General features: G+C 35.6%; 1 protein-coding gene across 1 annotated transcript; it reads left to right on the top strand.

The window, feature by feature from the left end:
- Window positions 1–1774: 1774 nt before the first annotated feature.
- Window positions 1775–16985, top strand: LOC139700844 (hypoxia-inducible factor 1-alpha inhibitor-like). Its single transcript, XM_071599275.1, has 6 exons — window positions 1775–2277; window positions 2390–2637; window positions 2761–2909; window positions 4235–4380; window positions 13601–13771; window positions 15733–16985. The coding sequence occupies exons 1-6, from the start codon at window positions 2158–2160 to the stop codon at window positions 15958–15960; spliced, it is 1062 nt and encodes a 353-aa protein (XP_071455376.1). The 5' UTR covers window positions 1775–2157; the 3' UTR covers window positions 15961–16985.
- The last annotated feature ends 10112 nt before the right edge of the window (window positions 16986–27097 follow it).

Here is a 27097-nt window from a genome sequence, read left to right as displayed (position 1 = left end):
AAGGCCTACTAATTACATTCCGTATTCATCTCAATATTTAATCCACCATGATATTAATGTATCGTATCAGTTCCGTAAGATATATACATGCCTCATATCATTGCATGCGCGAGTGACTGCTCGGTGATAAATTATGGCATTGATACAAACAACTATTAGTCATTGTCAGTATACTCCATCTTTGATAAAATATACTATTGAAAGTCCTCCCGTAGCAATCAACTCCCTCTGCTCCTATCCTTATATTCCTCATTTCCTACTGGAACGTGAAGACTCCCGTAGATTTACAAGGGGAAATAGCCCGCAAAATAGAACATTTTTAATGGGGTGCCTCAAGGTTTTCAAGGTGCCTCAATCATCAAAAGCAACAACGCATTGATTAAACTTAAAGAGAGAGCTGCCTTCGTGCATTTTCCACCATTCCTCTTCGACCCACAACAGGAAACTATGTATTTCGATGTTAAAAGAAGTAAGAATTTTCTAAAATCGAGCTAACGGCGCAAGAACGTATCATTTTTTTATTCCAATGACCTTCAATGCACAGCTTTTACATCTGAGAAAGCTATTTTCATAAAAATTACCTTCCTTATTTTTTGCGATGCATGTGATAACAAATAAAATTAAGAGGATTAAAGTAATAATATGTATTGAATGAAATCTCGCGGGCGAAAAATATGAGAACTCAAATACACACAGGTGGTTTAGCCGTCTGGGAAAACATCGAGTGAAACAGTACAAACTCAAGTACAGACTGTATGCGATCATTTATTGAATCATAAATAAATCAATATGCTTAGAAACCGGTTAGTTTACTTTCATGAAGCTAAAAAAGCTTCGACAAACTCTGTCTAGAATTGGGCTTGGGTATTTCGCCCAGCCGTCCAAGAGATTGCAAACCCGATCGACGCAGTGAGGTAAAGGCGTATACAGGAATCAATACGAAATTGCTCCTTGGGGGAGCTCAGTAGAAATGAAAGGCACTAAATAAAAATAACTCCGGATACAAAATTCTGAAAGGGCCGTCCGCATATTATTACGCCACAAACTTCTGACCTTTCCTGACCCCCATCTTTCCCATGCCACACTTTGCCTAAAATTTTCACCAATCCAATACTGCGTCACATCTGCATGTTCTGCCCTGCATTAATTTGAAATTTAAATCAATATTGTCGGTAGTATGGCTATATTATTCCCACACCTTCCAGCTCGAAATTAACATTTTTATTTGTATCTGTCGTGTATATCATGCAAAATTCTGGCACTTCGACGTAATAATGCAATATACTTCTCACATTATAACTAATCTGTTCCTTATTTGACTTTCTTTTTCATACTTTCCTTGCTTTTTCCTATTGATTTTTATATGGATTTTGCTCAACGTGTGCGCATACTTTAATTTGTCCGAATATGTTTATTTTATTTATCTAGCTTTACTATGATTGGAAATAGTCTCGCATAAAATTTTGCCAGATTTTCCACTCGAAAATGTAACTCATTTCTGAATCAATATTTTGCACATTGATTTAATGAACGATTTGATGCGTTAGTTTAAACGTTTACTTTTCTGTTTCTTTTGATTTATATTTAATGGAAGATCATGTCCCGTCTTTAGCGTTCTAAAAATCCTCTGATCACTTATCTTTAGTGTACTTTTATTAAGAAAAGATTATTAGAACAAGGGTGGAGGATTGGGCGTCTGAACTGTGAATTGAGAGATAATTATTTCAATAGGCCCGCTAAATTTGCAGCTGGTGTTCAGTGGCTGTGAGACCCTTTTCCGAAATAGGTGCGACTGGTGGGAAGGTATACCCGCGTACGCTTTTGTTTGTTTACTACAAAACCCCAAGTCCCAGAAATGCCTACGTGACCGGGGTAACGTTACCTACCTGTTACGGTCATTATCTTCGGTGCAGCCTAATAATGCGTTAAAAATCGCGTCTCGTCTAATGGAATAGCTAAATTCATCTGGAAAAGGAAGTGGTTTGATCAGTCTCTTGTTAAGTGATTGGGTTTTACAGCAAAGGTGCTCATCTGAAAAATAAATAAAATTTGGAGTTGGATCCGTCAAGACTTGACTTCGAAGATGTTGATCAATCGCCAGCCAGATATATAGGTTGAGGAAAAACTGTGTCGCTGTTCGCAATCATAATATTTAACATGGCGGATAGAAAAAGATGTTGGGATCCTAATCAGCTAAGGAAATATGATATTCAGTTAGAAGAAATTCCAAGACTGAGCTGCAGTGACCCGAAAGTTCAGGAATATATTACCGCTAATGTAAGTTAAGTGACTGGCGATGGAAGATTAATCTGTTGTACATAACAATAATCATGCCACTACATTTCTAGCCATAATTATTTACAATTTGACGTTCTCTACGTACTTTCAGAAACCTGTTGTAATAACTGATGCAAAGTTAGTTGCTTCCGCAATAAAATGGGATCTAGACTACCTGGAGAAACATATAGGGCCAGGTGAATTTTCAGTCTTCTTATCCAGGAACCACAAGTTCAAGTATTATGATGACAAGAAGTTACAAGACGTTGGCCCAGAATTTACACCGTCCACTCGAAGGGTGGATATGAAATTTCCTGAATTTGCCAAGAAGTTAAGACAATGGAAAAGAGGTGAAGAAAGGTTGGTTCTAGCTTTAATTTTTATTTAGGAGTTCTGTCTTTGTGGATTTGGCTCAATATATTTATTGTTATTTAAGGCAACACTTTCCAATTATTTTTTTCGGAATTCCTCTTTAATTTTCAGAATGTACTTGCAGCAGGCATTAAATAATACTGTCGGTCCAGCTATTGTGGAAGATTTTCTTAAATTCAATTGGGACTGGATTAATGCTGAGCAAAAAAGTCATTCTTGGGGACATTTAACGTCCAATCTTTTATTGATAGCAATGGAAGGTAATACATAATCTTGACGTAGCTTTTTTTCAGGAATTTATCATTTTTTTACCTCTTGTAAGATCTGGAAAAGTTAAATAGTTTTAATAATCAGATAACATATATGTTAGATAATTATTTAAAAATTTGTTGTTATAAGAGTGCTTGTAGTTTTTGTAGTGAGTGGTAAATAGGTTATTAAGTTGATAAAACATTTCAGTTTTATCTAGTTCAGTTTTCAGTTGCCCATACAGTGCATGAAATTTTGTAAACTTTTGGTTCAATACATGAAAGACAGCCTGAGGGAGGACTTAGTTACATTAGTCATCATTAAGTCCAGTTTGGTAATTTGATTAATGGTGTGCAATTTCTTGTGATGTGATACCTCAGAATTTATTACTGCCTTATACTAATTTCTATGCAGATGGAAATATTTATTTATTTTGTTTATTGTTTATACTGTTAATTTTGGGAAAAGAACTCCTATCAATGAATTGTGTGTATTTCACTAAATTGCGGGATTCTTACAGCCAAAACGAAGAAATAGTCGACTTTGTCGCATTTTTAATCATTTTTACAACTACAATGGAAGGAATTAAGGAAAGCTTTATGATTTTTTTGGTCATGATGAGCTTCAAAAACAATATCTCTATAACTTTTCAATAATCTAGGGGTTAGCCATAAATTTAATTTTGCTGAACGTCATGCAGTTCTTTGTGGTTTAGATGATTGAAAAGAGATGATCAACAAAATGGAGAAGTAGTATTGTATCTGTCATTATCACATGGAGACAAATATTGCAGTATGTGTCTGGTGCCGAATTATTAAATATTTGATGCATTTTGAACTTAAAAGGAAATAACTTAGGAATACTTCTAAATTAAATTCAGTGACTATTGAGTTTTGTTAATAATATTTGTATAAGTGCAATATTGGGAATGGAGAGCTGGTTAGTTATATGGTAAGGTTCACTGGGTTAACTGCTAGGCAGCTATTTCAGGCTATGTCGTGGGTAAGTGAATATCCCGGGTCTTTAATTCAACATTTGCTTGGCCTTAGTTTTACCACAGTTTATGAAAAACTAAGCTTATATTGTTTGCCATTACTTAAATCACAATTCCCACTCCTTAAGTCATTTACTGGACATCCTGCTTTCTTAATAGTATTCTCAGTTGCTGTGTTCCAGCTCTCTTCAGTCTCAACTGCTCTTTCAAAAATATTTTTTATTTATCGTAATAAAAAATGTCAAACGGAAACCTGTGCCTCCATAAATGGCATGAGGAATGGGAACTATATCCATGTAATTATGAACTAAAATTAATTGGTATCAATTTGATGCTTCATAGGCAATGTGACTCCTTGCCATTATGATGAGCAGCAGAACTTCTTTGCTCAAATTCGAGGTTACAAGAGGTGCATTCTTTTTCCACCTGAACAGTTTGAGTGTTTGTATCCTCATCCAGTATTTCACCCTCATGACAGGCAAAGCCAAGTAAGTGAGCAACATTACTTTATTACTACACAACTATTATTTTGGCAGGCGTTTTTGCAAATCATACTATCTGAAATAATCTTTAAAAGTTCCAGATGGTTGCAATTCCATATTGCTGTTTGATTTTATAAGTATTTGTTCTGCTCTAGGCTGTGAATATTCTAGTGGTTGATTACTTTGGTTTTGAAAAATAGTGAATATCAGAAACGTCCTTTTGTAAGCTTTTTAGTTTTTAAGCTAATTGAGAATAATGGGTTAGCTAGAAAATTTACCCTGAGGAAAAATCTTGTGAAAGAATTCAAAGTTTGAGTAAGTTGTTCAAATATTTCACCTATTTTCATCAGTAATGAACTGATAACTTATACCATTACTAGACAGTTTACTTTGCTGTAAATTTGGTATATTTTTGGCAAGTCCAAGAAGATAGTGGTGCAATTTTCTTCAATCCATATCATATTGTATTTCAAATATGCTTTCTGTTGCTCTTAATCTACATAATTGATTATTTTTAATTATTAAAGTAATGAGAGAGAATGTTTGGACTACTTGTCTGAAAGGCCCTGTAAGTGCCAATATTAAGTGTACAATATATACCTGTATATACCAATTCCATGGAAATGGCACTTAAAAGAAAGTGATGGACAAGTATAAATAATCATAAACATAGTAATAGTAGTGAAAGTTGAGTGATGTTTATTAATCAGATTTAAAAGAAAATGTAATGGTAACCCTTAGGAACCATCCATTTATCCATTTAAGTTTTGAACTTTTGGACAAAAATGCTTCACTAATTTTTTAGCAGCACTTTTTGGAAATTTGGAAGAGTAGCAATTTTTATCATCATGTGTACTGGCAGAGAGAGGAAGTGCATTTTGACATGCGGGAACAGATGAATTCAACTCTGTGAAGTCTGCAATTTACCACCAAATTTGCCACCACCAGGGACATTAGAGGACCAAATTCTTCCTGTCCTGTGAATTAACATTGAAATAAATCCATAGAATCCATCTGCGAGGTTTTTATGTCAAATACTCTTCAGGTAAACTCTTTCATACTTTTATTGGGGTAATGAAGTACCTCACATACTTGCCATTTTTGTATGTAATTTGTGATGTCACTATTATGGCACTGTTTTTGAAAAATTTCAAGTCACTGGATGAATGTTAGCAGTTGTCACAAATTTTTGATAAAATACAGGGAAATCCTATAAACAATTTTGGTTTATTCAGCAAAGGTAGGGAAATTGAATGCAGTAGATTTTGAGAGGCGATGGAATGTTGAAGGCTGTGATTGAGGGTAGAATATTGAGTAAGCGAGGTAGGGAGAGGAAAAAAAATGGGTTTTAAGATATGTGCAACTATCATTGTCACTTGCAGGATTTTCTTTATGTTCCATGGGAATACAGGTAAATGTTAAAAAAATAACAAATAACTATTAATTAATACTCTTGTCTATTCAAAGTGCAAATATATTTTTATATGTGTGGTATTAATAACATGTGTGGGAATAATTGAACGCTAATCTACTTGGACAGTTTCTAACTCTCTAATTAGGTGCCCAAAGTGACATATTACCCATAAATATGCATCCATATGCAATTTCCCAAATATTGCTCTTTAATAAATTACATGAAGATGTTGGTGGGAGTGCAAACCATTGACCTTTGTCTCTAGTGTATGACTGCATATGTCTGGTGTTGCGTTTGCACAATCCAAAAAAATGCATATTTAAAATTATGACAGCACCTTACTTATGTCTCTATTCCTAATAATAAATTCTTTACTTAATGTAAGGAAAAAATTACCTCATTGACTTCTCTTGTAGTTTTATGTACAGCTATCAGTACTAGAATACGTTTTAATCAATGTAATTCTAAATTTCAAATCATGCTCAATTTGGTGAATATTTCAAAATTTTAGAGGCGGTTATTATTTTTGTCATTTTACTTTGGAATATTTTAGTATTTAGTGTTCACTTACGTGAAAATCTCTCCCCATGAATCATAGCCATGATCTAGTGGAATGGCTTGTGCATTCTGAATTCTAGAGTTCTGCTGGTGGGAGCAATGATAATTGCTCCTGGTAGAGTCACTAATGCCAGATAGGTCAAAGGGTAATCCACGCAGCGTCTGTTCCTCATTGAGGCAGCTGCAAAGGTCCTAGTAAGGGCTAGGAGTGCTATGAGACTGCTGAGGACAGAAAAATTATAAATTGTAAAGCAGGAGGTGGGATATGCAGAATTGAAGAAGAGCTTATTTTAATTTTGGATTTCAGGTTGTGTTTTAGTAGGAATGGCAGAGAAATTTATTATTGTCCATTCTATGTCCATCCATAACCTACCTTAAAATGTAAAGTACCAATAGTAATATGTGAAAATCTGAATGACAGAAGCATCTATTAATCGATTGTAAAAGGATATCTGCCTTTGACATTGTATATTTAATTTTGGTTTTGTAAAAAATGGGGTAAAGTGATATTATTGGCATCAGTTTTAATATTTTGCAATTTTATAGTGCAGTTCATTTATGCCATGAACAGAACTTCACTGAATTGCATGCTTTCACATTTGGTCGAATTTTAGTTAAATATGAATTTACCTAAATGGAAAAGTATCATGTAGTATTTAATTCTTTGAAAAAAGCTTGCTTCAAACATCTGTAATAAATACACTAATGGGAAATTATTCATTTTAATTTCTCAGTTGCAATTTTGTTCCAATTGATGATTTATCTTAATGAAGTGTTCTCAGCTTTAAAGAATTGATTGCCTACGTTTGAAAGAACTAAGTTTCTTTGCAAGCTGTCTCTGATTTTTGGAATGAGGTCATTTTCCCATACAATTACTCCCGTGTATAGCCTATTGATTATAAATGATTGCACAGTTTCAAACGCAGTCCTAATGTTTTTGGCAGTGTGTAGTAGCATGAAGGTGAGTGCATATCCATCGCTAATTCTGAAAAGTTTTTGAAAATCTGTATTAACCTTAAAAATTTGTGACATTTGTTAAGAATCATGGTGTGTATGTAGACCTAGGTTAAATCTTGTATTCTTTAAAGTGCCATTGATTGTTAAGCATAATGAAAGTAGATAAATTTTTTCTTATGAAATATTGATTCCTTTATTATCACACCCCGGAAGTAATGAATGTTCAATGTAATGACTGAAGAATCTTCACTGTAATGATATGTGTTCAATTAGAACAACTGCACATACGTAAAGGCATTTCAGGTTATGGCTGTTAGCTGTTTGTGAAATCTCCAACACTGTGGGTTGGGTCTCTATTCTATTTGGTTCGAGTTTATATGTTTAGCACATTAGATTACCCCTTAAAGTAGCTTTTAACACGTTTATGTAAGCCCTGACAAAAGGAAATTTGGCAATAAATTCTCTAAAGGAATGCAGGGAACTTCCCACAAAATTTCACCCTACTCTATTTTATTTGCACTTGGTCACTTTTACTCATCGTATTGTTTAAGAATCATTTTCACCTCAACTGGATATGTATTTAGTAGTACTGTTTTTTGTAAAGTTTTACACTCAGTGGGTTTATTAAAGCACTTAATGCCATTAGTATTCTTCATTGCTTGTCAGAATTGTGTACCTCTCTAGAATCTTTGTTTAATGCTTTGGTTTCATATTTTTATAAATTTTTTTAATGATGCTCACTATTATTAATGAAATTCATGTACTATGTATTAATATTTACCAAAAATCAGTCTATCATAATGTCATTGATTTTTTCCTGTGATAAAATAATGACCATGTAGATTGATGTTCTTCACTCTCTGGGCTTAATGTTTGCAACCCAGAATTACACATTCTGTGAATATGTTTTTGAGGCTATGCTTTATTATACACTCATCGTTTTAGAAATAAATATGTAAAGGATATGCCAGTGACAGTAATTGCATTCTGTTGGCTTCCTCTTCTCTCTAATGTTTGCCAACTTGTTAAACCTTAACAATTCTTCAAGAAATAAATTGCTCTGGCAGTTGCTAACATCAACAACTTTTACATTTTAAATGGATCAGTAAAATCTATACATCTCAAACCTATTTCGAAGTACAGTTTTTTGTAGCAAGTGTGTCATTCAATTTTTTCAGTGTTTTCCACTTGCTGTTGTCTATTTTGGATGTATTCAACTCCATTATTATTCATCTAGTCATGGCATGTAATTGCATGCCTAACATTGGCAAGTTTCATACCTTGGGGTTGGTGTATGGTAATTAAGAAAATATTTACTTTGCAGAAAAACTACAAAATATGTTATTCAAATGATACTACCATTTGTGAGAGGCTCTTAAGGGTTGTTATTGATTGACATTTGAGTGCAACATTTGATGGATTGTGTTTGGCTAACCATTTGTTCTTAAAACATTGTTAGTTTCAGACAGACTTGTTCATTTTAGAAAAATTCTAAATAATTTGGCCAAAAGTAGCTGTAGATTAATAGAGAGTTGTCTTTATTTTGGGGCAAGATTGGGAGTATGGAGTCTCTTCTACCTCCTAACCCCTAGAAAGATCCCTGTACAGGGTAGTAGTGGTTATAATGGTTAGCAAATAGGTGTAAAAATAACAATCTTTTCAATTTCCAAGAGTTAATAATTCACAATATTAGCCCAGCAACTACTTAACCAAAATCATGACTATATAATAGTCTGATCTATGAACAAAAAATTCACAAAATTGATCCATAACTTTCTTATGCATGAAATCTATTTAGCAAGATTATGTAGGAAAAGAAAAAATAACAGAAATATGTATTATGTGTTTGTAAAATACTACCTTGATCAAAAAGTTCCCGGAATAACCACCGTGTGGCGCTCCCATCGTTCCGATTTGAGTTCTGTTTTTTTTGTTAAATTGGTACATCTGTTGTTGATATTCCCTTTAAATCTTATTGTCATAACTTGACATTTGCAAAAGTTACGTAGCCAAGAGTACATCTATCTCTGTGTGTGTTGGCGATTTTTTACAATTGCAGAAATGGATTTAAATTTGCAACAACGAACTTGTATTAAATTTTGCGTAAAAAACGGATTTAGTGGCGCACGGACGTTGGAAATGTTGGAAAAGTGTTTCGGCAACGATTCTCTAAAAAAAACGGTCGTTTACCAGTGGCACGAGCGGTTCAGAAGTGGTCGTGAGTCAATCGAAGATGATGAACGCAGTGGCAGACCATCGACATCGAAAGTCGGTGAAAAAATTGATAAAGTAAAAGAAATGTTGGTCAATAACCGCAAATTAACCATCAGAGAAATAGCGGAGGACTTGAACATTGCCTATGGATCCGCCCAAGACATTGTGGTTAATGATTTGGGTTTCCGTCGTGTAGCAGCAAAGTTGGCCTCAATTTCATGCAAAAAAGAGACCGTGTTGACGTCGCAAAAGACATGATTTGCGAGGCTGAATCCGATCCCACATTCATCAAAAGGATCATTACTGGAGACGAGACGTGGGTTTATGAGTACGACACGCAATCCAGACATCAGGCAAGTGAATGGCGTTCACCAAATGAGCCGAGACCAAAAAAACCACGTCGTTTTCAGTCAAAAAAGAAGGCAATGCTGACGGTTTTCATGGATTACAACGGTGTAGTGCATCATGAATTTTTGCCAGAAGGCCAGACAGTAAACAAAGAGTATTATTTGGGCGTTATGAGACGTTTGCGTGAAGCAATTCGCCGAAAGAGACCAGAAATGTGGGCAGAAAACTCGTGGATTTTGCACCATGATAACGCACCGTCGCACAGTGCTATCATTATTCGTAATTTTTTGACAAAAAATGCAACAAATACCATCCAACAGCCACCGAATTCACCTGATTTGGCTCCCTGTGACTTCTTTCTGTTCAATCGAGTTAAAAAACCATTACGGGGAACGCGTTTTAGCAGCCGAGAGGAAGTAATGGAAAAATCGCAGGAAGCACTGATGGACATACCGAAAACCGAATATAAAAAATGTTTCGAGGATTGGATCAAGCGCTGGCATAAGTGTGTTGCAGTCGATGGGGATTACTTTGAAGGGGACAATATAGATTTAGATGAATAAACTTGTATTTTTAATTTTCTGAATAAATTCCGGGAAATTTTTGATCAAGGTAGTATATCTATTGGAGTACGTAAGCAGTTTGATTGGATTAATTGTTAGTACATATTTGTTTTAACCAGAATTCGGGCGCATAATAGAATAAACCCCTCCCTGGACTACAACCTTGATGTGGTGGAAGGGCTTGTGCGTTCCGATGACCCCTACAGCTGTGCTGGCAGGAGTAATTGTAATTGCTCCTGGTGGGGTCACCCATGCCAGATAGGTCGAAGGTTAGGAGCCAGACGAAAGGTAGTCCACGCAGCATCTGTTCCTCAGTGAGGCGACTGCAATGGGTTCTACTGACCCCAGTGGGGCGGCCAGTAAGTGATGGTGTCACTTTAAAAACATTATTGAGGAAGGCAGCGGGAAACCACCTCAATATTTCATTCCCAAGATAAATATGATGGTCACTACAGCTGTGTCCATCCTAAAACCTACCTTTACCTGTAGATTACCTAATAATAATAATAGAATAAACCTATTGAAGAAGCATTAATAAGAGTAACACAAATCTTAAAAAAGATCAATCTTTTTAACAGATTTGTTAAACCTCAATCCTTAATTACTGCATTATCAAAGAGGAAGTTTTTGCAAAAGGAATGTAATCAAGTTATTACAGTGCATGGTAGAGAGAAAGTTCCTTATAAGATTTTTGACCCAGGAAATTACAAAAATATCCTCAGACAAAGATATTTCAGAAGCATTAAGACTACATATAGTAAATCAATTAAAATGATGAGGTAAAGGCATGTTTTTTCATCAGGGATTGTATACGTCAAATAATTAACATAATTAGTAACATGAATGAAAGTAACCCAAATCTCTAGAGAGAGGAAATATTTTTTTCCAGTTTCTTAAAATGAGTCAGGCAAATTGAGGATTTGATTTCAGTTTGTAATTTGTTAAATACTTTGGTTTTTTGGCCTTATGAGCCTTATGGCCTTAATACTAAATTTTGTAGAGTTGGTACCTTGGAGGTTCTTTTGTTTCTTGTGTCGAAGTTGTCAATTTAGGCACCAAATTGAATAGTGAGTTAACTTGTGGATTTTGTTATGCATAAAGTTACAGCATTGGATATTATTCCGCTAGATAATACAGTTTAGGTCTTCCTTTTATCTCTTGTACTGATACGTGTGTATTAACTGTGAGGATAGTACACTAGGAGAGTATGTTGTTTTTTAATAGTGTTGTAATATGCCACCATTTTATAATTTTGAATTCTTTTTCGGAGAATATTGAATTCTCTTATTGCCTCTCTGTACAACACAAACCCATGATGACGTTTATGTGTTCAAAATGGAAGTAAATAACTGCTGGTAAATATTTAAATAAACTTCCATTGGAAATTTCTTTCCAATGCAATGGGGAATTTATGTGTTGTTATGTATTTATTTATAACTATAGATGAAATAAAACTATTGAAGAAGTGATGGTTGCTAGCATTGTAATATTGTAATCCCTCTTTGTCCGTTATATAAAATTACAAGGTTATTTTAATATTTAGTCTCCCACCCAACCTTGATTTAGGGAGTCGTTCTTAAAGTGGTTCATTTTTCAGCATACGAGTACAGTAGTATATGCTCCTTCGTAATCATCAAACTATGGTCACCATTTGCTGATATAACTCATGACTTTACCCTCGGGAAATAAGTCCTCCATGTATGATTTTTTCTTCCCTACATCAGTATCATTTGGCTCATTTGCATATCAACCTCAGTAAAAAATTGACTTAAATAATTACTAGGTGTATCACTGGTTATAATACCCCATCTAAAAGTGTAACAAATTAAAACTCAATAATTTCAAAGTTTAAAAATCATTTGCCTTGAGTGGGATTCAAACCTGGAGCCCTCAATATCTGGCCACGTGCTTCAGCCAGTTAAAATAAAAAAATATCAGTCTAAGAGGAAGCATCAGTAGCTTAACTGGCTAAACCACTTGGCTAGACATCGAGGGATCTGGGTTCGATTCCTGGTCAAGGCGAATGATTTGTACCCTTTGACATTGTTGCATGTTATGCAGATGACTCCATTAAAGCTACTGTCATGGCATCTCCCATAGTTCTGTGAATATGTGTAATAAATTGACTAAGGACAGAATTCAAATAGCCTTCTTCTGTTAGTCAATCCTGAAGAACCTGATATTGCTCACGAAAGATTAAATTTCTAATCTGGGAAAATTGGTGCATATAAATTAACTGAGGAATGTGAAGCAGTGTATATTGGGCAAACAGGCTGAGTATTTAAATAATGAACTAAATGAACCAAGCCTGCTTTTAAAACAAAAATGTGTCTTCTCTCTTTGCCCAACGTCTCATTGTAAAAGGGCACAAACATGATTTCATCATGGAGTCCATACACTTTGTGAGGATAGGGCTTGGACTGAATTTCTTAGAACAGTTTGAAATTGTAGAAAGTGTCCATTGTAATCATAACATTGTAGATGAATATTTGTATACTTTCCATTTCTCCCTTCTAGACCTTGGCTCCTTTTCACTCGGTAAGTGCTAATGACAGGGAGGCTTTACCTCATGCTTCCTATTCCTCCATGCTCCTCTTTCCTTACTGGGAGCCTCCTCCCTTAGTCTTCATTGCTCACCAGCTGATGACCTTATTTGTTGAAAACAGTGCTGTATCCAAATGAATATTTGGTGGAATAACTAAGTTTTTGAGTCTTTAAAATCATTGAACGGTTCCACAAAATAATGCGTGATGCAATTTCCTATATTTGTGTTTTAACTCAATACTCATAGGGTAATTTATGGGGAGAAGTTAGATAGGTGGATACTTGAGTCTTCAAATTAAGTCCTGTACTGGGCTTCATACTTCTGCCTAGCAATGATTTTATGTAATGCGAGTATAGAATGGAAATGTTGGAGCACTTGTGCTGAGTAATTACTTGAGTTTCAATGTTAATTTGTCTGGTACATATCATTTAATCCGCTTAAGGTTTTTGTGCCGTGACAAAGTTTTATAAATGCTTGATTTTTTGCTTACACAAAGGTGATAATTTTCATTTATTTGTACCATTAGGGAGTTAACATGCTAATGAGAGTTGAGTGATTTTGATTAGTCTCACTCCTGTTCTGATCATATGTTTCATAGCAAATTAGTCATGAATGTCCTTTTTGCAGGTGGACTTTGATCGGCCAGATTTGAATCGGTTTCCTAAGTTCCGAGAAGTTAGAGGACAAGAGGCTGTGATAGGTCCTGGCGATGTTCTTTACATTCCTATATATTGGTGGCATCATGTGGAGTCATTGATGCGTGGTGGCTACACGATTTCTGTAAATTTTTGGTATAAGGTAAGATTTGATTACTGGCAGAAAAAAACAAAATTATCAGTACTTTTGGTAAAAAAAAATTATAATGTCAAAATCTGACATTTTTTTCATTTGCATTCGTACTGTATCAAGTAAGCTTTGTTTAGTACATTAAAACACCTTAAATATGTGGGTTAGCTTCCACAAGGATGCCTCATTGCATGAATCCATGTTCGAGGAACTCTGTTAGGCTAACGGAAAAGATGATCGTAAAAATTATATATCACATGGGTTTTGAAAAAATAATGGCATAGCTTGATTTTCCCTGAAATGAGAGGAAAAATACTAAATCCAATGGTACTTAGTTGTATTTTATTTGATAAATATTTATGTAACTTCCGCAGGGTCATTTGAAAATGAGCTTCTTATGTGTGTTTTAGAATGACTATGTGAAAAAAATTCCCTGTAGCTGTAAAGCATTTTTTACATCTCTGTATAAGGGAAAGCAAGGGGAAAAAATCAAACTCGTAATGATTTAAGGGCAAATTTGATTCCTTGCCAGTGATCAAACACGCATTCAAAATTGTATGACACTCAGAAAATGACCTTACATGCTCTCATTCATACTGGAATTTCCTACATTGGTTTACAAGGAAATTAATCCTGTTGCCGAGGGCCAAATTTAGGAACCTACAAATACTCAGTCATACTGGTTAGCCCATACTGGTTAGTTAGTTAGATAAGTGGTTGTCAAGGAGATATTCCCAATGCCAGGGATCAGCTATGGGCAATTTTAACACTTTTTATGTTCATTAGAAAAAGACAGAATAGGTTGGCAAGGAAATTATCCAGATGCCAGGGACTGACTTCGGGGGAACAAGTAATGTAGCTCACACATAAGAAACCCAAATTTGGATTGCAACTCCAGATAAATATGAATTTGGGACAGTCAGGATTTGCTTGAATTCTTCAAAAATGCAAGAGAAAAATGGGGAAAAAGGCTGATTTTTTGCAAAGTTGAGAATTAGATTTGCATATTTGGAATATAATATGGGTTCAGGAATTCTTTAAGAGGAAGAAGTACCTTGTAGTTTTTAGGTCGGTTTGTGTTTGCCATAGGTCAAAACATACATGTAGGCTCTGGAAAAAAAACTCAAAACTATAGTTTTAGACTTGACTTCAGTGATACCACTGGCATGCAAAGCAATGAGGGATATCCACCAGAAATATAACTAGTCAGATTTCAAATGCTTTAGAGGAAAGTTGGGAAATAAAATTGCATTTTTGAAGGAAAAATCAGGAATAATTTGAGTGTGGGAATCCATGAATAGAGTTGCCACCTGGTTAATATACCAAAAATGTTATTTGATGATGTACACAAAAACTTAAGAAGTTTTATACCTTCAAAGCTATTTGCTGTTTCCACTATAGGTTAAGCTATTTTCCTCAAGTATAAGGAAACTTTTTCTGGATTGCTGCCACAATTTATTTTCTAATAGATCTTTTTTGTGCTTTTTACATGATGGAGGAAAAAATGGCAACTGCATAAGAAAATCAAAGATGGCCACAAATTGCCAAAAGTAATAATGATGCATATAAAAATCCAGGTGATAGATAAACTAGTCAAAATTTGTTCAACAACCTTTTTACCCTTTGGATAAAATATTTTTTCTTTAAAATATAGGAGCTACCTTGACCTACCATTAGAAAGAAACCTGCTGTCAATCTGACACTCTTTCAGAGTAAACATTATTTTTATATTGTTCGGTAGAATGAAGGAAGAAAGCATGTAGAACAAAGAGGGAGTTATTGTAGTGTTGAATGTCAGGTTGTGTTTTGTTGGAATATACAAAAAATGAATCATTATACCGCTGTCTAGAGTGTGTACATCCAAAACCTGCATTATGTAAAATACCAATAATAAAAAAATTTAGATTCAGTGGTATGTCTGCTTATGTTTCAGTGTTGCTTACTCTGATTGTTTTTCCATTTATCTTGGACAGGCTGGGCCAATGGGGCAGATTACATATCCTTTGAAGGGACATCAAAAAGTGGCAATAATGCGTAATGTTGAGAAGATGCTGTTAGAGGCATTACAAGATTCTAATCAGGTGGGACCACTTCTGCGAGCCTTGGTTCTAGGTCGTTACACTGTCCCAAGTACCGTTGGTGGGATTGAGGGAACTTCAGATTCCAAAGATCCTAATGATGAGGATGAGTGCCCTGTGTAAATGCACCAAAGCAGGTGAGGTCCTTTTTCAATGTTTCAACTTTAGCAGCTGGCCTTTTAGTGAAAGGTTCATATTGGAGCTTGGACTTTTGGGAACCATTGTGAATGGATTCAATTGCCAACATGTTTTATTAATGTGATGGCTAAAGGCCGAAGATGATGTGTAGTAGGGTTGGCAAGGGTGGAAAGAGTGTTAGTTAATTTCAATTATTTTGAGTTCTACATTTATTTCCTTGCCAGCCAGTCCTTCTTAACTGAAGCACTTTGCAGTATTGATTGTTGGAATTTGGTCAGTTTTGTTCCAGAGAGAATATTTTATTTTAAGAGGACGAAATTAATTTTTGACTAAGTGACGCCAAATGTTGTCTTTATCATTTGAGAGTCTTTTATCCTCCTTGAGATGAGTCTTATGAGTATATCCCAAGGTGATTTAATTTTAATTATTGACTTTTTTAGTGGAACACCAGCCAAGTTAAATGTAATTGTCATGTAACTGTTTACTTTGTCATTGATAATGACATGATGTGATATGATTAAGGTACAGTCCAGTGATTGAAAGGCTGTCAATTTTTGGATGTCTCTTGTTTTATTCAGTGCTTATTTTAATTTTTTTTAAAAGCATAAGCTCTTTCATTTTAAATTAATGTGATAGATTTTACTTAGATGTTTTTTTTTATATTTGTATTAATTGTGATTTGTGATAAAAGTATTTAGTCACCACCATTTTTGCTTTGAAAGTGTTATTGGTAGAAAATATTGTTTATATTGTAAATCTGTTATAAAAAGGATGTGATCTGGACCAATATGTGCCTGTTAAAATTCATCGTGAAAATGTGGTCTTCACCATTGCCTAACTTATGTGAACGTTGTAAGCATTCATCTACTTTCACTATTCTCTGAACAAAGTTTGTTCATTTATTATACCATACCTATTTGACTGAGTTAATTTTAAAATTTCTGTTGTTCCTTTCTTCAAGAACTGTGTATTAACTGAATTTCCTTGGAAAACAATTAATAAATATTTTAGGCGAGTTTTTCATGATCTTTTAATGTCTAGGTAAATGCTTTTGTAAATATTTTCACTTTTATATTAATGAATAATCTAAAAAACCTAGACTGATTTCGATATTTCTAAATCTATTTAACTCATGAAATTGGATCTCTGATTTTGATCATTTTAAATGCTCCAGTTTATTAAATGAAGTTCTGCACAATAGGTAAGTAGGTGCATATTTATCCAATAAATGAAGTACAAATGTATTTAAAATTACTGTTACCTTATTGTTATTGCTGTTAGCCTCATGAATCAATAGTTTATCAGCTTGAAGCATTTTATAAATTTTTTTAGAATTAAGAATGAATTCTTTAGATTCGGGTGTCACAGTTTGTGTAATGGTAGCACCATATTGGCTAATCTGTCATTGTTCATTTGTATTTCAGTTCATCTTGGTCATTTATTTCTTGCAATGACAGTAGTTGTGATTTGGTCAAGTGACTAACAACTTTAGTATATCACTTCCTACTAGTGAAAAGTCCTTAACATTACATGCCTCCTGCTTATTCCTTAAGAATATTTTTTTAAATATTTAAATCTCTTTTGTTCTCCCTCGACTACAAACACAACAATCTTTATACCTTTCTTCATAATGATATGTCAGCAACATTGGTAAAAATTTACAAAAGAAGGATAAAAATCAATTACTTGAATATCATTTTTGGGGCCTGACTTAAATCTGGACTGCATCAGTGGAATGATGCAGGAACCAAATATGTAGAAGATTGATGCCCTTTTTCTGATCACCTCACTCTAGTCAAGAGTGTATAATAGGAGAGGAGATTATATGATCCAGCACAAAGGGGGACCTCATTGAAAAAAGAAGAACCAAATTCCAGGACCATCCCTCTTAACATCACCTCTCCCCCTGATCACTATTGCTCTCCCTATTACCCTATGCTGTGCCTTCTCTCACTTGCGTTTATGACTGCATCCAATACAGTTACATGTTGTAGTCACGTGCAACCAGCAGTGATTTTAAATGTATCTTCTTATGTGCAGGGTAAGGAAATCATTTTTGCTTGCCCATAAGTATTTTAACAAATTTAAACTATTGAATTTGATATCCAAACATGAAATTTGAGGCTAACATTGTGTGCAGTTTTATTCACAATAAACATGCACATACATTGATTCAGATAATGAACCTTTCAGAATCTTGTTAATATTCATTTTATTCCATACATATGCATGAGTTAAATGTGCAAGGAAATTCAGATAATGTTTGAAAGAAGATATGAGTGAAATACATTAGATATCTTGTATGATTTCTATCTCTCTGAAAAAGATTGGCAATACTCTGCACATAACTATTATAGAGTATTATTTGACCAGTTTCAGTATACATTAGTCCCCATGGGATTATATTTCTGAAAAATGATGCCCCCAGAAAGTACCATGCAGATATCTCTTTTTAGAGGTCCTGGGAACAATTCCTGAAAATTGGAGTAGATCTGCAATAAATGTTGCCTGAAAATGTTAAATATGTTATTATCCTAATAATAATATTCTTGTTACCAACCAATATGATCTTGCCAACCCACTCCATGAAAATTTCCTCAATTCCCTAACCAGGCTGCTTAAACAGTACAATTTGCTAACTGTGACCTAATGCGCAAGAACAGGGTATGCTCCACCATGCTCAAACAATCTTTCTTCATCCTGCAGATGGACAAGAAATTGACTGCATTTAAAAAAAATACGTAAAAAGCACTCTGCTGGATGTGATGATTTAATACTGTATTAAAAAGATTGGAAAATTCTTCAGTAATCCATGTAATTACCCATTTAGTCAATGAATCTATCTTCAGGCATATTCCCTAATAGGCTAAAAAGGCAGCCAAATATTTAGCGGAGATGATCCACAAAACTTGAATAACCATAGACCTATTTCCATCCTATCTGTTTTCTCCAAGTTATTTGAACAAGTAATTTAAAATAGATTGTTGTGCTTCTTAAGTATATTCAATATTCTCTCTGATTCTGAAATTGGTGTCATGAAAAAAATCAACTAAAACTGCCATAAATAAATTCATTGATTATATTCTACTTGAGCAAGATAAAAAGAATAATGTTGGATGATTACCTCCCTGCATTTAGCTGTCTTATATGCTTGAGCTCTCAGGTCAGGTGACTTGTGATTGGTCCAAAGAGGTGAGCCTCTTGATTGGTTGCCTTTTCTTACCTCCATTAGCACAGGTTTCCATGCATTACTCAGGGAATAGCCGGAATCCCTATTGAAACTACCTCCTGCCATTCTAATTTCAATTAATTCTTTGATTATTCGGTCCCAGTAACCACTGGCGCTGGCCAGTAGCTTCGTCACGTTAAAGTTAATGAAGTCATCCATCCCGATGCTGTGTTCGGCAATGGCTGATTTCTCCAACTGCCCCAGTCGTAGGTGACTTGAAGTGTATTTAGCTGAATTTAAATCAATCAAACTCAAATCCTTTGATGATCAAGAGAGGTGTACCCCAAGGATATACATGTATCCTGGGTCTCCTACTTTTCCTTCTATGTGTAAACAATCTCCCCAATTATTTTGTGAATGGGTCAATCAATGTAGATGATGCAACTCACCCAACCTCCTCCAAGAACCTAAACCATGACATAGTGCAGAGAAACACTGTCTTTATGGGTAAATGGTGTGAAGACAATTTGGTTTTTATAAACAATGAGAAAACTGCATTCATTCAAATACATCCCAACCGAAGAAAATTTGCAGCCTCCCCTCTTTTGAGGATAAATGGCCCCTCTCTTAAGGGTTCAACTGTGACAAAAGTTTTAGGGATACATATTCGTGTCTCTATCCTGGGATGTTCATGTTGATCAACTATGCCATAAAGTTGCTGCAGGATGCTACCTCCTGAGATAAATTATGACCCTGGTTTACACTGCTACTGACTGTTCTCTCAGTCTATTATGCATTTATTCTCAGTTGACTGAAATATGGTATTGCCATGTGGGGGCACTCGTATCATTTCATGCACCTCTTTAGACTACAAAAATGGGCAGTAACAATCCTACGAAGAGTTCCAAGGGCAAGCAGTTGTAGACCTTACTTTAACATATTCAACATTCTGACTCTTCACTGTTTGTATATATTCCATACTATTATCTTCATGCAGCAAAAAAATGCCATGTTCACTCTGAAAACCAATGCTGATGTACATACATTTAGGTATAGCACTAGAGGTTTTAACGACTTTAGAATAACTTCCCACAACTCATCCATGTTTTCTAAGAACCCAGGATATGCTGGAGTGAAATACTTGAAAGTGCTGCTGAGAAAAGAAAGTGAAATAGAAAATTTTTTTGTTACTCAAGTCTGAAATAAATCAATTTGTTTGTGCTCACCAATGCAGTTAATGAATTAATGTTCCTTTCTCTGGGTAAATGATTTTTTCATAAATAACTGTATGAAAATACTCTTGTTACTGTTCCTGACTTCTGTTATTTGTTTTTACTCTGTACTCTTACTTATATTTATATTTTGAGAAAAAATTATGACTGTAATATCCCCTCTGTGATATCTGCGAAGAATATTAACAGACAATGTGATGTGTTCGCTGCTACAAGCACGTCTTCAAGGAACTAATTAACATTTATATCATCATCTTTTATGCTCTTAGTTATTAAAAGTGATTGAATATTCCATATTTAAGAGTATAGCTCATGGAATTTACATCTTGCCGGACGATGAAGAAAAAATAGTTTAAATGCATGTATGCATCTAGAATGTTGTACATTTTTATCACATATGTTGAATCCCAAGAAATGCACATATTTTGATATAATATATTAATGGTTTGTTTTATTTAAAATTTGATCTCCTACCGCATTTGAATGACACTTTCTCAAGCAGTGTTTGGCACACTACAAAAACAAGAGTGATTTTCAGAATTGATATGAGAGAGTTGGTGATGAAACATGGATTCACTATTACATACCAAAATTGAAACTCATCCAAGCAGTGAGTAGATACCTGTTCCTCAGTTCTGAAGAAGGCGAAGACAGTGCCATTGGTAGGAAAAGTCAAGCCATTGGGTTATTTGGGGTGCAAAAAAAATTCATTCAATTGAATATCTTGAAAAAGGTGAAAAAAATACTAAGAAATAATATTCTAGCCTTCTAACAAAAACTGGATGCAATAATTCATTAAAGCAGACCTGGCTTGCGGAGGAAAAAAACCATATTCCATTAAGACAATGTAATTGCCTACAAAATGCCCTGGCAAAGGGAACACTGAGGGATTTGCACTATGAATTGCTGGAACATCCACCCATTCTCCAGATTTGGCTCCCTCAGGCTTCCACATCTTCTAAAACTGAAAAGTTTCCTCATTAGTTAAAAGTCCAGGCATACTCTGCAATGAGATAGAATGTGTATTAAAGGAGATTAAAACTAAAAAGGCCGTGGGGGTTGACAACATTCCTGTGGAACTACTAAAAGGTATAGGGTAATGTGGTAGGAAGAGACTTTATGGACTGATTCATAGCATCTATGATGAAATAATCTGGCCAGAAGACTTTGTGAGATCAGTGTAAGTTCCCATTGCAAAAATAGTAAAAGTTACATTGTTTGAAGACTGCAGAACAATAAGTTTGATATTCTGAAGCCAAAGTGATTCTCCGAATCATTAACAAAGGATGAAGAGCAAAGCAAATGATTACTTTGGGGATGATCAGTTTGGGTTTAGGAGGGGGAGAGGCACATGCAATGCCATTGCATTAATGAGATCACTAATCGAGAGGAATATAGAATACAATCAGGACGTATTTGCCTGTTGCGTAGATTTCGAAAAGGTTTTTAATGGAGTGAATTGGGATAAACTGATGAATATCTTGCAGGAAATAGGAATAGATTGGAGGGACAGGAGGTTAATCTGCAACCTGTACATGTCTCAGACTGCTCATATGTGAGTGGGGAATGGAGAGTTCTGATGGGCAGTGTTAGGAAGAGATGTAAGGCAGGGTTGTCCATTATCACCAGTGATGTTCAACATACCTGTATGAGGAGGAAATGATTAAAGGGGCATGAGAAGAACTGGAGGCAGGAATGAAAGTCGGCTGGGAATTTGAAAAATCAGTTAGGTTTCCTGATGACCAAGCTCTAGTCTGTCAGTCAGCCAAGGGTTGCAAGTATTGCTGAGTGAATTGGAAAAATGAAGTGCAATAGATATGGGATAAGAATCAATATTAATAAAACAAAGGTGATGCAATTTTCCAGAATGAGAACGGCTAAGCTTAACATTAAAATAGGAGGGCAAAAACTAAATCAGGTGGAGATATTTACGTATCTCCGAAGTGTTTTGGACAAATGCAGTCAGTAGTAGGAGAAGAATCACGCTAGGCAAAGAGGCTTTTACAAGGAGGGAGTTGATGACAGGGATGTTGAACAAGGATGTTCAGAAAAGACTCAAAAGAACTGATATTAAACGTAGTTATGTACGGTGCTGCAGTATGGTCATTGAAGCTGGAGGGTAGGCATAGATTAGAGGCTTTTGGAATGTGGGTGTGGAGAAGGTGAAATGGGCCGAAAGGAAAACAAATGAGGAAGTACTAGGTGTGGTGGGTGAGGCAAGGGGTTTGTTGGGAGAAATCATTAAGAAGCAGGAAAAATGGATGAATGGCGTATTGATTGGCAGTGGGATGCTGAAGATTGTAATTGAGAGGAGAATGTTAGGCAAACGAGGAAAGGGTAGGAATAGGATAGGGATGTTGGAAAGGAGGAAGGAAGAATACAGAGATAGGCCTTGTTGTAGAGTAGGAGATTGGGTTGTGTTTTGTCGGGAGAAACAAAATATATATTTGGTAGTTGTGTCCATCCAAAACATACCTTAAACGGTAGATTGCCTAATAATAATAATTATCTACCTAACTTTCGGTATTAATGGTACATATTTTACCAGCAATTGATTGATGCCTATGGCTTAACCACGTTAAGTTAATTTGGTCGAGTATGTTTTCAGGTGTATATTTAGTCTTCATCTTATTGTGAAATTTTCTGTAGAGTTCTAATAAAAACTGTCTCTCTTGCTAATAGTCTCGCCGCTAGTTAAATCTAGCATGCACAGAGGTCGACGACATCGAAATAGTGAATGAAGACAGCAAATCTGGGCCCGTATCAAACATAGGCGGTTTGAAGTTTGCATCCCTCCGATGAATTCTCGACATTTAGGGACTCATTATGCATTTAAGGTTCCAAAATTATTAAGCTAGTCTGCTTGACTATTCGCGTTAAATTTTGGTAACCACGTAAATTGATCCTTTAAATATGATCGAATTCTGTCCATTGATAATTTCAATGGCATAATTATAATGGATGTTAATGTTCATTGCTTGCAAAAACAACTCTTGAAGTGTTCACCTTTTGTATCAAGCGCGACTGTCGTCCTTAAACTAATATACTTTAGGTGTTATACCTTATTGATTTTGCATGATTTTCTTTCAACCGATTCATGTCACGTACCGTTCCCTATCTTTAATTTAATACATTGAGGCAAACTACTCTAATTTCATGAACAGGGATGTTAAAGTCAAGTGTATTTTATGAATTCGTTTGCTATTTTCTTAGTTCTTCAAGATTCCGTACCGCCAATTTGCTCCGGTAGTCGGAACTTAAACCAACAGGTAGCAGCACTCATGGGAATGGCGACGGCGCAAACCTTTTCGGCGGGGAGCACATAGTTCGCAATCGGTACAGCGACGTGGTGTCGGTATGCATCTAAAGGGTTGAGAGCAATTTCTTCCTCTCGCGACGATGGATTTGATGGTGAGTGGAATAAAATTTTTCCATATTTCATATTTAGGACTAATTATTGAGCGAAATTTATATTAAAATGTCTCCCTTCGCGATGAATATGTTTCAGAATTATACCTGATATGTAGTATCATATGTATCATCTTTGTATTCTGGTTAATTGAGTAAGTTTGTGGAAGAGTTTCAAGTTTTGTATTCATTTCACTATGAAAACAATGGTGACATGCGGTGCACATTCATATTTTCATTCGCTGTTTGTTTACGGTCACATCTGTTTTTTGTTGTTTTATTCGCCTTTTGATTCACTTTCTGGCGATGTTGCAACAACGCGATTAATTCATGGAACGATACCCTCAGATTCGCGCTTTTCCGTAATAATTCTTTCAAAGTGTTAACTTCAAAAGCAGTCATTATGATCTGTTTATTTCTTACCTTTTAGACCCTGGGTCGCGCGCAACTTCACGTGTCATGGCCTTCAAAATTTGGACCGTGAGCATTTGTGAAAAATGAGAATTCTCTGTTGAGGTCGGTCAGTGCTGCCTCTTGTGCATTTCGCTGTTGCTGTCAGATCGTTTAGTAGCCCATCTTCGTAAGTGTGAGAGATGGTCGCGGTACTTTGAGTCATGCTTCGAAACATTGATACCAATTTTTTTGTAATATATACTAACTTTTCACGCCATAAATTATTTTCCGTAATATTTTTAAAAAACATCAGGAACGTGAAAAATATCGCGCAGGGACATAATTTTTGAATTCAAATGAATACTGGTCACAGGGTAGAAGTGTTGTTAGAAAGCAATAAATATTTTTTGTAAATGTCTGCAATTCTTTTGCCAAAAAGCCTTCGCGCAGATATATCATGTTGTTTTTCGTTCAAAGGGTTGAAAACTTCGTGAGGGATTGTGCATACGTGAGGCAGCCTTTGGGACGAAGCTGAATCTATCGTAATCTTTACGTAGAAAAGCTTGTTTCTTTTGAAAGTTTGAGTTTTCCTTCACATTTTTTGTTGTGGTACCTTAGGTTCCTCTTTGCAAAGGCTGCACATTTTATTCCAACGGGTATAGATGACCCTTCCCATCGCACGGAAGCATTAAATGTCAAGATAAGAAGGAGGGGATTTTTACTCTCCTTGCCCTCTCTTATTTTGCTTGACTCTCAGTGTCCTTGCGCAGCGACCTTCATTATATCACCGCCAACACCTATCTTGCATCTTTACCTCTCTTCCCAGTCTCTCTTTCGTAAATACGCACTCCAGTTCTTCCTTGTTTACCCAGCGGTAATCGTTCTCGCAGTGGCGGTTACCGTGGTATGTTACTCGTGTTTTTATGACCTGCGACGATAAGGAGGATAGAAAAAGCATTATTTACTTTCAGGAACAAAGCTGCAAATGAGCAATGTACACGCACTATTTAAAGCGCTCGCGAGACACGTATTATTAGTATTAGTCATTAGGGGAGGCGACTTTCACTTAAGAAAAGTTTCCCATTAGACTTCGCTTGGTAATTTGAAAGGGTTAGATATTAAGGGAATAGAGGAAGGGTGGAGAGAAACCCGGCGTCGACATTGGCAAACTTTTTAACGATAGGCGCTAAGGGGTTCACAGAGTAATCTCCCAAGTAACGGGCGGTATACTCGCTTAAAGTGATCTCCACAAGGCATCCCAAGTTAGAGATCGGGATACACTGAAAAATCCTGCCTCATTCTTGATATGGACCCGTACCCTCGTATTGAGAAGTCAACGTATTAGCCACTACACCATTCCAATCCCCTATCGAGATTAATTCTTATGCTAGTAAACGCTTGAGTATCTATCGTCATAATATTTTACTACTCTATACAGGGGCAATGATGAACTTCGAATGAGAAGTGCATTCGATGTCTACCACTTCAATACTTTATAACTCTTAGTTAGTCATTCCGGACGGAAATTTCTTTGGCAATAATTCAGTGAAGGAAACAAAGTCCTTCGTTTCATTTCAGTGTAGTGTTAATGGAATTTAATCTAGCATACAGGGAAATGGAGTTGATGGCATTACGAGGGAGTCTGAAGATGTAATTATTAAGTGTAGGACAAGTGCTGCAGTGTTTTACTGGCGAGTCACATATTTTCCCTTCGCAAAAATGTTTACATTTAGTGCGCCGTTTTTCCGTCAAAGAGGTCATCGGCTTCTGTTCGTCAACGCAGCATCCAGACCACACTTGTGTTGTCCGAGTGGGCCGCCGCTTCAGCGCACCCCTGCTGTGAGTCTGGAGGCCCATGAAGACGTGCATGTTCCGGGGACCCTGGGGGCGCCTTCCCTAACCTGGTTAAGAATTTAGTATTAGCCATTGTTTGAATACGATAGCAAAGATCCTCCCTGAGAGATTTCGGCGGGAAGTATTTACATTTTAATTTGTAACGGTGGTCTGATTTCTTAACTTCTAATACATCCTCATAAAAAATGGAACGGGGGATGTAAACGGTGTCCTGTGCGATGATAATTCCCGACAAAATAATTCTTGGAATTTATATTTCGCTAAACTTTGACAAAAGGAAAGATTTTACTCACATTGGCCAAGAGACATTCGATATTACTGCTTTCATATTTTGGCCTGAGAAACTTAAAAAAAGCATGCTAGATACAAGTCTCAGTTGATGGCAAAAATAGTAAATATTATATAGTTTCAAATAAACCAGATAGCATATTTAAAATAAAAAAGTATTTTTAATGCGTACGTATTTAAATTGTCGAGGGATGTAAAATTAAACGTATACAAACTTTCCTAAAATTCGGTTTCTTTGTTTCACTTACCAAATTAGAGCTGTTTCAGCGTTAGTAAAACCTTTTAACTTTATTATGATTGCTCCCAGCTATATTATTTTACCGTGATTATTCTCTTTCGCGTATCCTTAAAGCATGTACTGTTTGTAATAATGTGACGGTGTAGGAATGCAAGCATTGCATCATTAAAAATAACCCTCGTCAAAAGCATTGCATCATGTCACTCAATCCCTATAGGGTAATTTTTCCATTTCTTTGCGTCATCGGCGACGTTACCGATTGTATTCGTACCCTGGGGGGAGGGGGGGGGGGGTTAACGCCGCGCGCTCCCTTGAAAAAGAGAAGGGAAAATTTAGATGTAAAAGTTGAAGAGAAAAAGCATTTCTCCCAAAAATTTGTTGGGGAACTTTTTCAGAACCAACAGTTAAAAGTGTGCGTGAAAAATGTTTTAGCTGTGGTTCTATTAAAGTTTCCCAACAATAAATTATAATGGATTTCCACACAAAGTTTCGAAGGAGCAAGTTTTTATTTATTTCTCATAAATTTTATTAAGCGTTCTG

This window comes from Hetaerina americana, unplaced genomic scaffold (genome assembly GCF_022747635.1).
Source record: "Hetaerina americana unplaced genomic scaffold, ioHetAmer1.1.p SCAF_11, whole genome shotgun sequence".
Classification (NCBI taxonomy): Eukaryota; Metazoa; Arthropoda; class Insecta; order Odonata; family Calopterygidae; genus Hetaerina; species Hetaerina americana.
The sequence above is the reverse complement of the archived record's forward strand: the minus strand, read 5'-3'. Positions and strand labels throughout refer to the sequence as shown.

What these genes read in the sequence shown, in the direction of transcription:
- LOC139700844 (XM_071599275.1), top strand. Translation starts at nt 2,158, where the DNA reads ATGGCGGATAGAAAAAGATGTTGGGATCCTAATCAGCTAAGGAAATAT. An exon ending in TGGAAAAGAGGTGAAGAAAG is followed by an intron (nt 2,638 to 2,760) that starts GTTGGTTCTAGC and finishes TTTAATTTTCAG; the next exon opens with AATGTACTTGCAGCAGGCAT. An exon ending in CTGTAAATTTTTGGTATAAG is followed by an intron (nt 13,772 to 15,732) that starts GTAAGATTTGAT and finishes TATCTTGGACAG; the next exon opens with GCTGGGCCAATGGGGCAGAT.